The 15577-nt window shown below is 36.7% G+C and overlaps 2 protein-coding genes across 2 annotated transcripts; both read right to left on the bottom strand.

Annotated features, from left to right (window-relative positions):
* Window positions 1–1807: 1807 nt before the first annotated feature.
* On the bottom strand, window positions 1808–7337 carry LOC138194236 (uncharacterized). The gene is made up of 13 exons (XM_069142822.1): window positions 7240–7337; window positions 6988–7014; window positions 6605–6898; window positions 6093–6374; window positions 5915–5989; window positions 5189–5233; window positions 5015–5095; window positions 4877–4927; window positions 3528–3833; window positions 2720–2779; window positions 2409–2453; window positions 1976–2053; window positions 1808–1896 (listed from the first exon to the last, which is right to left on the bottom strand). The coding sequence occupies exons 1-13, from the start codon at window positions 7271–7273 to the stop codon at window positions 1808–1810; spliced, it is 1467 nt and encodes a 488-aa protein (XP_068998923.1). The 5' UTR covers window positions 7274–7337.
* Window positions 7338–8096: 759 nt separating this feature from the next.
* On the bottom strand, window positions 8097–15014 carry LOC138193332 (mucin-3B-like). The gene is made up of 15 exons (XM_069141353.1): window positions 14981–15014; window positions 14778–14804; window positions 14325–14621; window positions 13953–14234; window positions 13446–13736; window positions 13068–13358; window positions 12640–12699; window positions 11960–12010; window positions 11419–11520; window positions 10340–10358; window positions 10024–10043; window positions 9886–9920; window positions 9721–9769; window positions 8994–9040; window positions 8097–8908 (listed from the first exon to the last, which is right to left on the bottom strand). Exons 1-15 carry the CDS (start codon window positions 15012–15014, stop codon window positions 8801–8803), a joined length of 1713 nt encoding a protein of 570 aa, XP_068997454.1. The 3' UTR covers window positions 8097–8800.
* Window positions 15015–15577: the final 563 nt, after the last annotated feature.

Here is a 15577-nt window from a genome sequence, read left to right as displayed (position 1 = left end):
GTAAAATGCCAGATATTCATGAATAACATATTTCAACACGTTGTTTTACTTAGAGTAGCTTTGCTATGCAATGTTTGATTATGCCAGGAGATTTGAACAACACATTTGACAGAAAAATGTGTTTTAATTACCAATTCTCCATGGTCAAGATTTCTCATGCAGACAACGTCACCTGCAACAGAAGGTTGTGATGCTGTAATGCTGCCATGAGTTCTATACAGAAAGAAAGAAAAAAATGTGTAATAATAGCTGGTGAAGGTGAATGAGCTGTTCATTAATGCCTTGCTTCACTCAAGCAACCACACATTTTGAAGTGGTTCTGTGCAGTGGCTGAATAAGAGGACAATTTTTCACGTTAAAGCTAACTTCTGCATAAAAGATGACAGAAAAAAAAGGGAAATTAGCTTTTGCTAAACAAAAAAAAAGAAAAAAGAAAAAAAAGATTTCTTACCTCTTGTAAGTACAACTTTCTGGACAAAAACAAATAGCGAGAGAGAAGTGTCAGGCAGAGCACGGAAGTCATGCTCGTGTTGGCTGAATGGCATTAAATTTGCTTTACAATCACTGGCTCATTAACAGCTGTGTGACCAGTAATATTCAATCATGTTAACAGAGGTGCACAGCAGAGACATAATGAATTGACAAGCTCGGATTCAGTGAGAGCTTCTTAAAATAGCAGACCCTTTTGCAGGAAACCAACTTTATAACCATAAATGGAAAATTCCTTGACATATTCCATTCATCCATCACCTGCTTTATCCTGTACAGGGTCATGTGTGGGCTAGAGGCTTTCCCAGCTGACTTTTGGAAAAAGGCGGTGTACACCCTGGACAGGTCGCCAGTCCATCACAGGGCCAAGACAGACAACCATTCATGCTCACATTTACACCCACAACCAATGCAGAATCATCTATCAATCTAACATGCATGTCTTTGGACTGTAGGAGGAAGCTGAAGCGCCTCTAGAAAACCCACACAGAAAGGTACAGAATACAGAAAGACCAGCAGGTTCTAAGCCTAGCACCTTATGCTGTAAGGCCACAGTGAAAACCACTGCATCACTGTGATCACTGCAACCCAAGCCATGCTCAAACTGACAATAAACCTCTGGATGCTGTGGACACGAAGAAACATTTAAACCTTGTTAATTCAAAATCAAAACAAATATAGTAAAACTGAAGAAAATCTCAATTTCAGTAATATAAACGTAATATGTATGTACATATTGAAAAATAGCTTTACTTGATATGTAAATTGACATAGTTCTCACCAGTTCTCCTTTTGATGAAACGTGCCAGTACCAGTAAGATGACAACAAGTGTCATGAAACCAGCCACAGCTACTGCAGACTTCCACACCGATGCTTCTGTTTGAAGGCCACAAACAAGTTTTACTTTTAATACAAAAGCAGTATGATTGTTTGCTCCCACAGTACTTTTTCCAGTGCATGGACCACCAAATAAATAAAAAAAAACTGATGACTGACACTGATATGAATTTAATGTTTAAATAAACTTTCAAAAAGAATGAATCATTAAAGACAGGTTAAGGAGGAGCATGCTTTACTGTGACACTGAAGAGCAAGATATACTGTTCAAACCAACAGAAACATTCTGTATTTGTCAACTATCCACTAGGGTGACAACTTTTAACAGTAAAATTGTACGATTTTGGTTCTTCACATTCTGCAAAAAATAACATGTTGTTCAAAAAAACGTGATAAAGAACATGCCAAATAATAAAACAATATATAAAATAAAATTCCCAGGAAACAGTTGACAAAAATAATTATTTGCTAAAAATAATATTAGCATGCAGCTTTTTGCTCCCCTGTTGCTGGATTTTTGGGATGTTCAGGCAACAAGCCAGCGTCAGTGCCAGGCTTGAATGTATGATCTACAGTAATAGCCAGAAACATTAAAAACATCCACAGCAATAAATCTTCACGTTTTCGATAGGGTCAGAAGAATCTCACCTATAAAATTGTCATTCTCAGTTTGTTTGACAGCAGAGGTCATATCAGTTGTTGGACTGAGATTAGCAGTAACTGATCCTTAAAGACAAACAAATATGATATAAACATCTAAATAGAACATGTGTCAACAATATTTGTAAGTTTCTGAGATAATCTTTCTTGCTCATTTGCTATCATCTTCTTCCTTTCTCTGTGTAATAAAGGTATAAAATGCTACAAAAAACAATTTTTAAAAAGTTATTTTGACACAGTGACACTCACGTATACATTATATAATTATATACATAACCTGATTTTTTGTTTTGTTTTGTTTTTTTTACAGGAAATACAGGAGTGGAAGCATAAGGCCAGCTAATAGTATGACCTATTATAAATCATGGTCAGTACTTTTTATAAAGTTCTTGATATTATTTAAATATTTAGTATGTCCGACCTGTGGTTGTAGTAAATGTCCAGAAAGGCGTCAATCTGTGTGACTCTGTTCATAAAAGATAGATTAGACTTTTAAGTTTCTCATGTGAATAACTGTCAGAGATGGTGTGTTTGTGCATCACTTGAACAGGCAGCAATATGAGATAAATCTCAAGACATTTTTAATTATTTTTTGCTCTTTCGGCTCTGTACGTCAGCACATTCAGTTTACATCAATATATTGTAATATCTGTGTGGGAGGACATCCTTTTGAGACGCAGTGCCCACCGTTTAGGGCTTTAAAAGTATGTGAAAATATACGCCATGTACTACCTGTGCTCATGGTTGATGCTGACTTTGTTCTGGTCATGATTGATTCTCTTTCCAAAATATCTACAAGTAAAGGATATCAATGAAAATAATTTGCATGCAAATAAATTGACATTTGTGCTAATATTGTCATTTGTGCAAATACTTAAACAGATTTAGAATTTTTTTTTAGCAATGCCATGAACATTTCTGTGGCAATTGAACTTGATAGTCGACCCACAACTGTGATCCAAGTGTTTGTTGGAGTTTTGTAAAATTTTGGAGAGATATTCATGAACTAATAATATTCTTGTCAACTGCACCTGCGCATTCTGCTAATTAGCTTGTGATATGACAACATACGAAACTAGGATGCTGAAAATGTTTGCATGCTGACAGATCCAATCTTGACTCTGCCTAAGTACAAGGAGCTGCTAGCATGGCTGTAATCTTGGTGGTAATTCAAACCAAAACAAAGATGTAGGCAGCATGACAGTGCTGTTGGACCGTCTGCTCAATCTACTCCGACCACAACCTCCTTTTGGCCATCGCTGTTCTTAGAACCAGAGATATTGTTCTGTTAACTTGATCCTTTCTTAAATAGACCCAGAGTCTGAAACAAAATAAACTGAACAGACATCTTAATTTTGATGTCATAGAGTCTAACAAAGATTTCAACTGATATACAAATGAATTCTGGTTCAAATGTCAATAGAGACTGTGTGATTCATTAATTTGCCCATTTAGTAGCAGTTATTTTAGTCATTTTCATTAATGTCAAAGAAGTGTTGTATCACATATTTTGTAAAGTCAATCAGCATCTTTGACTCACCAGTTAAACTGTATCCATCACTACGAGGAGACAAAGAGTTGGGTTCACTTTCTGAACTGTAATCACAGCTGACCTCCTTTTGTTGAACTGAATGTGGAAATCTCTGAAAATCCTCAAGTGCGACAGTGAACAGGCAGAACCACTGTTTCTTGGAGTTCATTTTCCAGACAGCTGTTGTTTCAACTGGACGACTTCCTTCTCCAAAGTACAGGTTACATGTTGTATCATGTTTCACAGATCCAGGCAGAGAGCAAATCAAGAGAACTCCATCTCCATCATAGTGAAGAGTCATCTGTGGTTTTTGACCTACATGAAGATGAATAAAAAGTCATTAAATATAATGAGCTGGTCTGCAACAAAGTACAGTACATGTTAGCTGTGTAGCAACAATTTCACAACCAACACCTCATCTTACCAGTGACATTTTAACATTAGTTATCTTGCACACTGTCTGATAACAAGTCCAAACATGAGAAAAGTACACTCACTACGTATGTTGATGGAGGATATGTCACTGTGTGGAGATGGAGAATTTGTATCTCCATACTTTACAGTGTAAAAACATTTCAGTTCTACTTTAGCAGGTAAAGTCTGATGTGACATCAACAACAGCTGAGTTCTTGTCAGTGTCGTCAGACAGGAGAATGTTTCAAATGTTTTTCTGTTCACAATGTAGAAATAACACCGAACCACGGAAACATAAGATGGAGCCTGACAGCTCAATGTAACTGAGTCTGTCTCTGTGATCACTGATGAATTCACTGTCAGTTTCACGAAATGAAGAGCTCAAAATTCAGAGGTGAAGACACTTTATTTCAAATGCTTAATAGTTCCTTTAATATGATACTCCTGATGAAAAATTTGGATTTTATTGAGGAAGTGAATTTTCAACTGAACTGCGGCTGGAGCTCCGAAAGAGGTTTGAATTGGTTGTAAAAATTAAAATGGTTTGGAAAAATGTTGTATATAGACTCCATCTTTTGTAAATCTTTGTAAATTAAATTATCAAATAAAAAGTCAATTTGGGTCTTTTTTATTAATTTTATTAATTACAGTTTAAATGGTAAATGGTGTTCACTTAGCTTTCTCACCTTAGCAGTCTCAAAGTCAGTCCGCATTAACATCACATTACGTGAATACATTGAAAATGACAAAGACGAGTGCTGTCACAGGGACATCTACCATATAATCCTCCATTTCTGAGATAACCAGGGTACTGGCTGAGGTGAACATTTTGCCGAGGATGTCAAATGGCCTACAGATAGCAAAACTGGGCACTAAATGATAAATTTAGTTTAGTAGCCAACTATTTACAATATGTGGTGTTTGTATAAATACATTTTACTAACGTGAAGTTGGCTTCAGCGTGGTCACAGGAAGCAAAGCAGAGGTCGAACTACCTGTAGACACAAAATAAGCCAGACACTTGTTTTAAAATGTTTTGATATATCAGTGTGACTCATCAGGAAAGTAAGTAATTGTGTCACCTGATGCTGATTTCACTGATGTTAAGGAAGTAGTGAGTGAACTGACAGTGGTAACTAACTGTGGTGTCCTGACATCAAGACCTGGTGGTTTTAAAGAATAATGTTTCAAAAGTAACAAACACAGTGATTGATAAACAATAATGTCATAGATTTTAGTTTCAGTGAATGTCCTACCTGTGGTTTCACATTGTGTTGGCGTCGTCTGGGTCATGGTGGACTCTAGTTCAAAAATTTTGACATTAAAAGACGACAATTTGAGTCTGTCAGTTGTACATTGTATATGACCAGAAATAAGTAAATATTCAGGATACATCAGTTATTTTTGTGCTCTCTTACATAGTTATTTCACAAAGAACTGAATTCAGATAAGGTGCAGCAGTAATTACTGTATCTGCTTTTGAACAACAGAGGCCAAACACATGTTTCTTAGATGGATGATATTTGCAGTGTGCAAGTGTTTTATCTCCAGTACCACCAATACAACTGTACATCACATTAATAATAGGGGAAATGAAATTGCTTTCCTCTTTGTACAAAGTTACTGTCTGAATTTAGTTGTGAACACATGAAAAAGACTGAAAAGGAGCAATGCTCATTCAACATGAGAATACAAAGTGTTGGCAGTCAGGCATACAGTCATTTTACTGTAAATGACATGACTCTGACGTCAGATTAAAATGGGAACTCATCCTCTGTGATGTTGGTCACAATTTCTGCGACATCACAGTGTGACATAATACCACATTTGTCAAATTTAAAACTAACTTAAAATAATTGTGTTGTTCATCATAGGATTTGATATTGTAATATGTAATATAAATAAGTAAATGGGTTATATCACATTTTCAGGCATCTAAAAACAATGAATCAAACCAATAAATACTAGGATACTTGCATCACCTCTGCCAGTGGGTGACATTTCACTTGGAAAGAAGGTTGTCACATACGTTGTTCTTTCTTCTTTTTGGTTTGTGCCTAAAACAAATTCAAACCTGAATATCATATTATGAAATTGATCTTGTTCTGATACTGTATCAAGACATAATAATATCAATAGATGAAAGTAACAGTCGCTCACGCTGAATGGTGATGGAGGACAGGTTACTGTATGGAGATGGATGTTTGACAATGTAATAACAGTTCACTTTAACCTCAGCAGGTGAGCTGAGATTTGCAATCGCCAACAGCTCAGTTCCTGTCAGTGTGTTCTGACAGGGAAACTCTCTCACAGTTCCTCCACTTAAAGTGTAGAAATGACACTGAGACACAGAAACAGATGGCGGAGTCTGACAGTTCAGTGTGACGGAGTCTGTTTCTGTGACCACTGGTGGATTCACTGCGAGTTCAGGAGGAAGAGGAGCTGAAAATAAAGCATTTGAAAATGTATTTGAACACATTCTAAAGATAAATTGAATAGCATTATGCAGCCTTGCGGTGGGATTCATCAACAATAATAAAAATAAATGTATTTTTATGATAAAATCTGGCGCTCTTACACACTTAAAATGAACTTAAAATTCAGTACATTTATTTGTGCTGATTCTGTATCAAGATATAGTAACATTAGTAAATGTGAGTAAAGTCACTTACTTTGTACAGTGATGGAAAATATGTCACTGTATGGAGACCATAACTCTTCAGGCTGCTGTGCTCTGTATAAACAGTTAATTTTAATCTCAGCAGGCGATCTGCGATTTGCCATTTCCAGCAGTTCAGTTCCTGTCAGTGTGTTCTGACAGGAGACGTCTCTCTCAGTTCCTCCACTTAGAGTGTACAAATGACACTTAGACACAGAAACAGATGGTGGTGCCTCACAGCTCAATGTGACTGACTCTGTCTCTGTGATCACCGACCTACTAACTGTCAGTTTCGGTGGAAGAAGGGCTGAAAAGTTAGAGATTAACACGTGTATTTAATATGTATAATTGCTATACAGGTGATCATGAAAACAAATATTCGGCTCAGGGACCAACCTTTTACTTCGATCTCGAAAAAAGAATCTGTTGGAGAAGCAACAGTTTAAATTGAAGATTGAATTGGAGTTAAGAATTGAAATTGATGCAATAATAACTAATCAATGATTAAAACTAAGGTGGTATTCTGTCAATCTAATGTAAAAGTGTGTCAATATATCCTGCAGATAATAATACATACGTTCCTAAGTTTTCCTAATTAGGTGTGTAAGGGACACCATTCATGAGGAAAAGATCAGAGGTTTAACTTACAGATGAGGATGACAAACAGCAGCAGTCCAGTCATGATGAAGCTCAATACTGTGACTTTGAAGAAATCCTCCAAAGACTAAACCTATCTGACGTTGACATTCACACGTTATTTACGTTATACTCTTATTCTCAGGAAAACTACAGAAAGCAATGATACTATTAGACAAGCGAAAAAGCACATGTGGTCGAGTTGTGTAAGGCTTAGAGTATGTTTTATATTTAGATGTAATTTATTTCAAATCTTAACCCGTTATCTAAAAATAACGGGTTGTTGTTTTATTTTTTTGTCATTTTCAGTTTTTGTTATATTTTTCCCACATTGGCTCGTTTATCTAAATATGGCAGAGCTGATGATGTAGAGAACAGATAATCCAAACATTAAAAATTTTTGTTGAGCTAATCAGAGACAAAAGATGCCAGATATATTTTATGACACACAGGCCCCCCACCCCTCCAACATAAGACCAACACATCCAAACTGAAAGCAGCCGTGTTGTTCCTAGTCATTTTGCATCTGTTTGCAGTCATTTTGCATCCCTGTATAGTTATTCTGAGTTGATTTGGAACATGTTTCTCCAGAATTATTCCGCACTGGTGTTTATCATTGTTTGTATTTCAGTAAATCCAAAGCCATTTAGTGTTGCATCCAAATATGTCCTACTTTGGCACCACCTGGTAGTATTATCAAGAATGATATCACAGATATTAATGCACACAAAAAAGAAAACAGGTAATTCCCTCTTCAGCACACACAAAAAAACTCTGGCATTCATTTCAAGCCATAGTTTCTGGCCATTTAACACTCAGCATCTACTTTGCTTTTTACTTTCCATGCTGTAGAAAAAGACATTGCAGCCTTCAGCAGTCATGACTGTTTTTAATTTCAAGATTATCTGTAACAGGTATGTACAATATGTAAAATTTAAAAAATGAAAGGAAGGAAGTTGTGGTTGTTACGAGCCACTCATGTTAGAAAACACATTTTGGAGAAAACACAGTTGTTACCTGGATAACACTCTGACGACATTTGTTCCAGCCTAGGGAAAGTGAAATGTTTACAGAAGTCCCAGTGAGGGTGTCCAAGTGAATGAAGGTGCATACAAAACATAGGAGTTTGACACCAGAGACCAGGGTTTGTGTGCTGCATCCCATATAATGTTTGGTGAGGCTGCTAAATGACTAAATCAAGATTCGCCAAAGGGAAAGTCTCCAGTTTCATGATGAAAGTCAGAGTTGACTTTAAATACATCCACAATCCAACATTAACTTTGTTTGAGTTGACTGAACATAAACCATAAACACATTGATCATGCTTGTGTTGCCAGGAGTGGATGGTGTATGGAAAAGTAGTGATCTCTTTATGAGAAACTTCAATTGGTACTAAAACAGTCTGCAGCTTTCAACCTTCCATTGTAAAATTTAAATACAGATGTAATCCATGTGGCATTCCTTAAAAAATAATAAAAGTATATCTAGATAATTAAAGTGTTTCAGTTCCAGCCTTGTACATATGATTGGAATTCATAATAGTTATTTATGCTCATGTGCTTTTTCTGATGTATTAAAATGTTGTGTTACACTGTGTCTGTATCGTGCTGTACGTAAAGTCCTTCTGGTCGGATGCAGCTGGCTCCTCAAGGATGGTGGAGTACACATGGTATATGTCAGGCTAGAGAAGAAAAAGGCAGTAAAAGCTCTTAAAATCTGAAGCATCTACTATATATATAGCAAACATATTTAATACTGACACTTACATTTACATCCTCGTTTTGAGGCCCCCGTCTATTTAGTTGCTTAAACCCTGCAAGTAAGAGAGATCCAGACATTAAGATGAGGAGTTTTCATCAAGTTTGTTATCACATTGTTTGTTCATATAAAATAAAAATCACAGCTCTTTTTTGACACTAAGTCAAGTGTTGATACACTAAAATAATGTTTTGTATTGTCGTTTTTGTTTTTGAGTCATTTTTAAGGTGGGAAAGCTGACAGCGTCAGTCTTAACTGTGATTTTTGTCTGGAAACCCATTTGAAGGTTCGTCCAGCCACCCTGGATGGTTGACCAATCAGAGACCAGTGTGGGTGGCTAAATGCGATAGTGTTGAAGTAATTCCAACAATGGCAGTGCCAGTAGAGTTTGTGGTCCATGATGATTGGTCAACAGCTGCTTCAATAGTTTCAAAACAAACCCGAGGTCCACGCTCATTAGGATGCTATGACGAGAAATAATCCTCAATGGAGCGTGGCCAGACTCATATATTCATCCAGGGAATTTGGGCCAGGTAATACCAAGCTAAGGAACCGCAACAACATCATTTAATGCTTTGCTTACTAAATGACATGAAAGCTAATTAAATTAAGGGTACTTGTCATACTACAGCAGATGTCCTCTATTATTTTCAAAATAGGCCTACATAAATCTGGAAACTTGTTTGACAAGAGCTTTATTCTTCCTGTTAGATTGAAGAGAAAACAACAGCTCACCAGCAGGACAGTCACCACCAGTGTACATTTCAGCATTACCGGCAGGTAACTTGTTCGAGAAGAGGAGAGAATGAGTTAATGAGAGGAATTTATCAATGACTTTTAAAACATGAATTCACTCTGGAGAGCTTTGCAAAGTATAGAAACTTGATTATTTTAGATTACCGATTGTCCACGATCAATCATGCACACAAAGTCACCTACAACAGAAGTCAAAACGCAGCTCAATGTACAAGAAAATGAGTGTAACAGTACTGAATACAGTATGTATGAATAACACTCTGATGTTAATGTGTACATTACCCGTAACATTGGCCTGTGATCTATATGGAAATGAAGAAATAAAATCAATATACAGTGTTTCATTGTTATTGAAACTGCAGAACATACATTTCATTCCCTAAAAACCTTTTAGAAAGTTACGTGATTACTCCCTTGAAAATCTGGATCAGCTCAACAATCAAACAATGCACTGCACCAGAAATTCTGCTCAGGCTTGAACAGGAGAACAAACATCACTGAACAGCTCCCTCAAGTAAAAAGGCTGTATCAAAAAGAGTAACACACTGAGTAACAGAACGTTTGCTAAAAAGGATTAAAAAACAAAACAATTTCTTACCTGTTGTGAAAACGTTTTCCTAAAAAAATGCAAAAAATAAAAAGTATTTAAAAGCCAACCAGTAACCACTGAGCTCAGCAAGCCTGAATGATCCTTTAAGGGTTGTCATGTTGTCAACTTAAGCGGCTATAACTTCTATAAACTGTGCTCAGAGGATGTTTTTGATGTGTTTGCATTTACAAACCAATAAAATATTCTCGATGCTATTGTCGAAATACTTTCCATCATTTGATTATACATTATATTATAACTATCATAATTATAAAAAAGTATGTTAAAAGATTGTGTTTGAAACTATATGTGTTGACGGTTGATACAGCAATGCAAAAATGCTCCAATAGTAGCTGTAGTCCTGCAATAAAAATCCTACTGAAGTAGGAGTATATAAGTATAGCAGCAAAATGTAGTTAAACTAATAATGTAAAAGTACTGGTTTAGTTCCTCCCGCAGCATGTTACTGGTATAGCTGCTTAAGGTGGAGTGCGTTTTAACTACTTTACATACATTTTTATACACAGGGACAGCAGATAAATCTGAGGGTTCGTCAGATGATAACAGGGAGAGGAAAAAAAGAAAAAACTAAGTTCTGATACAAAAATCTGTTTTCAGTTTTTGGATGTGAGATACTGGATCATTTTAACATTTGTCTACATGATATCATATGAAAGGTTTAGAAAGGAAAAATCACTACTTGGTAGTAAGACATCAGAAGACAAACAGATTTGTTTCATTTGTTGTGTTGGATTTTAAAAGCCTGTTATATCATCAATTGTGTAAAATTGTTATCGTCACTGAAGTGTAGTGAAGTAAAACTATTGAGGAGAATCAAATAGAAAGATTAAAGTGAAATTCTGAAAATATACTTTAGTACAACACTTGAGTATATGTATTTAGTTCGTCTCTACCACTGCTTGGTGCATTGGATGAAAATTATGAAATACTGATTTTAATCATTAGAGTATATCGACCTTGTTTTGATGAGAACGATTATAATTAAATTCTTAACGCCAATAGTGTACACGCATATAAAAAAATCCCTTTCAAACTGTATGGGTCATGTGCATCATTACAGTCCTTACCACTTCTTCTTTTGGCACAGACAAGTGCAACTCCCAGTACAATGATACCCACAGTTGCTCCACAAGCAGGCGCGGCAACAAGCAACTTCCACTTCGACAGTTCTGTTTTGGAAAAACCAACACCACAAATGAGTGTCAGTTTCACTTCCCACAGAGTCAAAACAAAAGAGAATTTGTTACACATACATTATCTCTACCATCTATAAGCTACATTTACTACAACCTAATTTACTTTGTAAAGGAGGTTGTAATAAATGTAATAGATTATTGTACTAGTTAAGGACATGTTAGATATTTTAATTTTCCAAAGTAGGTTAATTGATTGTATTAACATACAAATACAACACGACGAATGCTGTCACAGGGACATCTACCATGTAATCCTCCATTTCTGAGATAACCAGGGTACTGGCTGAGGTGAACATTTTGCCGAGGATGTCAAATGGCCTACAGATAGCAAAACTGGGCACTAAATGATAAATTTAGTTTAGTAGCCAACTATTTACAATATGTGGTGTTTGTATAAATACATTTTACTAACGTGAAGTTGGCTTCAGCGTGGTCACAGGAAGCAAAGCAGAGGTCGAACTACCTGTAGACACAAAATAAGCCAGACACTTGTTTTAAAATGTTTTGATATATCAGTGTGACTCATCAGGAAAGTAAGTAATTGTGTCACCTGATGCTGATTTCACTGATGTTAAGGAAGTAGTGAGTGAACTGACAGCGGTAACTAACTGTGGTGTCCTGACATCAAAACCAGGTGATTTTAAAGAATAATGTTTCAAAAGTAACAAACACAGTGATTGATAAACCATAATGTCATAGATTTTAGTTTCAGTGAATGTCCTACCTGTGGTCTCACATGGAGTTGGTGTCGTCTGGGTCATGGTGGACTCTAGTTCAAAAATTTCGAAATGAAAAGACAACGATTTGAGTCTGTCAGTTGTACGTTGTATATGACCAGAAATAAGTAAATATTTGGGATACATCAGTTATTTGTGCGCTCTCTTACACAGTTATTTCACAAAGAACTGAATTCAGATGAGGTGCAGCAGTAATTAGTCCCATCCAACAATTCCAGAGTCACCACATTTTGCTTTTAAGATTTAGCTTAGTCATTCAGCATAAACATCAGATTACATGAATAAATTGAAAATGACAAACACAGTAATTGAAAAGCAATAATGTAATGGGTCGTTGTTTAAATGCATGACTTACCTATTGTGTCACTGGAAGTTGGCATTATCTGGGTGATGGTCGTTATTCTTTCATGAGGACCTGATTTCAGAGAGTTTTCAGCAGTAATTAGTCCTTTCCTACAATACCATAATCACCACATTTTACATCTAAAATTCAGCTTTGTCATTCAGCATTAACATTTTCTGTGTCATCTGAGGTCAATGTGTAATGTGTAATACAAAGTGTAGTTAAATCTATCAATACTCAGAACAGCAAGGACCTGGACATAAAGCTAGTTCAACAAATTATCAAACTGTCAAACGTACGTCACCTCTTGGTATAGATGAGGTTTTAATGGGAACAGTTTGTTAAAACAGTTTTTCTTTCCTTTCCTTTATTTTGGGGGGGGGTGGGGGGAGGGGAGGTCAGCACCTAAGAATAAAGAGCATTGCAGTGTAGTTACTTACTTTGGATGCTGATGTGGATTACTTTACTTTGTGGTGATCGATATTGTCCTTTGTTCTTTAAAGTGTGATAACATGTTACTTCAACCTCAGCAGGTGAACTCTGATGTGTCATCGACAGAAGCTCAGTTCCTGTCATTGTGTGCAGACAAGAGACTTCTTTGGCAGTTTTTGGACTTGTGAAGTACAAAAAACATTCAGCGACAGAAACCGATGAATGAGTCTGACAGGTCAGTGTGACCGAGTCTGTCTCTGTGATCACTGGTGGATTCACGGTCAGTTCAGGAGGAGGGGCTGAAAATGAAAACACATGTTGGAAAAAGTAAATGGACGATATATTCAGCACCTAAGAATAAAGAGCATGGCAGTGTAGTCACTTACTTTGGATGCTGATGTGGATTGCTTTACTTTGTGGTGATCGATATTGTCCTTTGTTCTTTAAAGTGTAATAACATGTTACTGCAACCTCAGCAGGTGAACTCTGATGTGTCATCGACAGAAGCTCAGTTCCTGTCATTGTGTGCAGACAAGAGACTTCTTTGGCAGTTTTTGTACTTATGAAGTTCAAAAAACATTCAGCGACAAGAACTGATGAAGGAGTCTGACAGGTCAGTGTGACCGAGTCTGTCTCTGTGATCACTGGTGGATTCACGCTCAGTTCAGGAGGAGGGGCTGAAAATGAAAACATATGTTGGAGAAAGTAAATGGATGATATATTCTTCAAAGTAGAAAATGCTGTGATGCTATTTCTTTTTAAAATGAATAAGTCTGATGCACACTGAACATTTTCTTCACACCTCACCCTCATGTTAAGAGCTGCTTTGTTGTTTGTACCGATATTGTAGTTAGATATCCTTACATTACTTCACAGCAGTAATATTTACTCACAGTGTATGGTGATGGAGGACATGTTACTCTCTGGAGATTGATGCGATGAAAGGTAAAAACATGTCACTTCAACACTAGCAGGTGAGCTTTTACGCATCAACGACAGCAGTTCATTTCCTGTCAGTGTCTTTAGACAAGAGAAGAGTTTGGCAGGTTTTTCTCTGAAAATGCGAAAGTAGCAGCCAGTCACAGACACAGAAGATGGAATCTGACAGTTTAATGTGACTGAATCTGTCTCTGTGATCACTGGTGGATTCACTCTCAGTTGAGGTGGAAGAAGGTCTGAAAAAGTAAGTAAGTATTTGGTGAAATAACTATATTTTCATCCATTTAAAGCATTTTCTGATGATATATTTATAATTAGTTACTCACTGTTTACAGTGATGGTGGTTGTATCACTGTCTGCTGACATAGAATTAATAGCTCCAATCTGTACAGTGTAAAAACATCTCACTTCGACTTCAGCAGGTAAAGTGACATGTGCCATCTTCAGCAGCTCAGTGCCTGTTAGTGTCAGCACACAGGAGACATCTTTGGATGCCTTCTGATTTGCAATGTAGAAATCACACTGCGACACAATAACAGATGGCGGAGTCTGACAGGTCAGTGTGACTGAGTCTGTCTCTGTGATCATCGGTGGACTCACGGTCACTTTAGGTTGAGAAAGGTCTGAAATTACAGGTGAATGTTACATTAGAGATTTAGTAGCTTAATCTGTCAAATAATATTCACGATTAGCAAATATTAATTAGAATATACTGTACAAAGATAGTCAAATTATAGCTACTGATCATACAGTGAAAACAAGAATAAACTGAGACTGACCTTGTAGGTTGATCTCCTGAAAGGAATCTGTTGGACAGTTAGTAAGTTAGAATTGAAACTCAAACTGGTCCTACCAGCCTGATCAAAAAGTGTAATAATAATAATGATTATATAAACTATATAATAAAATATTAACTAAATAGCCTACATTAAGTAATAGACGACAACAACAATGAAAGAACCTGATAAGAGGTTTAACTCACAGAAGAGAATGATGAGCAGCAGGTGTCTAGCCATGATGAAGCTGAATAATGTGAATGTACAGAACACAGTAGTCTATCGGACTTTGACTTTCATCTTCATTTAGTGTCATTGTGTTCTCAGGAAAACCACAAGATCAGAAGTGAGTCACACAAACTGGCCACGGAAACAAACGCTTTACATAGACCTACTTTAACTTTTACCACACGTGCAACAGTGCACGTTAACTAATTTAAAATAAGTTGTTCATCATTTCTGTTGCTCTCTTGTTGTTTTTCACAGAGTAGCTTTTTTGCAAAAATAAAAAAAGAAAGAAAGGAGGGGTGATACATTGCAGTATGCACCCCATGCACCCCATGCCCTGGGTTACAATGATTATTTGCATGCTAACATCTGTAAGAGCTGACAGATATCCTCTGGGGTGTATACGCACTCCACCAGGGGGATAGCTGCTTTTATGCACCTTTTAAAGGTGTTTGGTTATAGGGTGTCTGCTCTGCTGCGGCCTCACCACATAGCTCCGTTGAGTCAATTACCTAAATGTGACAGGTCAAGATGTAACTCAGTCTGTACTCTGTGAAGGTGATGTAACTGTCACC

The sequence above is a fragment of the Embiotoca jacksoni genome, unplaced genomic scaffold, assembly GCF_022577435.1.
Source record: "Embiotoca jacksoni isolate LCO1_2020_lvr unplaced genomic scaffold, fEmbJac1.0.p SCAF_1, whole genome shotgun sequence".
Lineage (NCBI taxonomy): Eukaryota > Metazoa > Chordata > Actinopteri > Embiotocidae > Embiotoca > Embiotoca jacksoni.
This window is presented reverse-complemented; position numbering and strand designations above follow the sequence as displayed.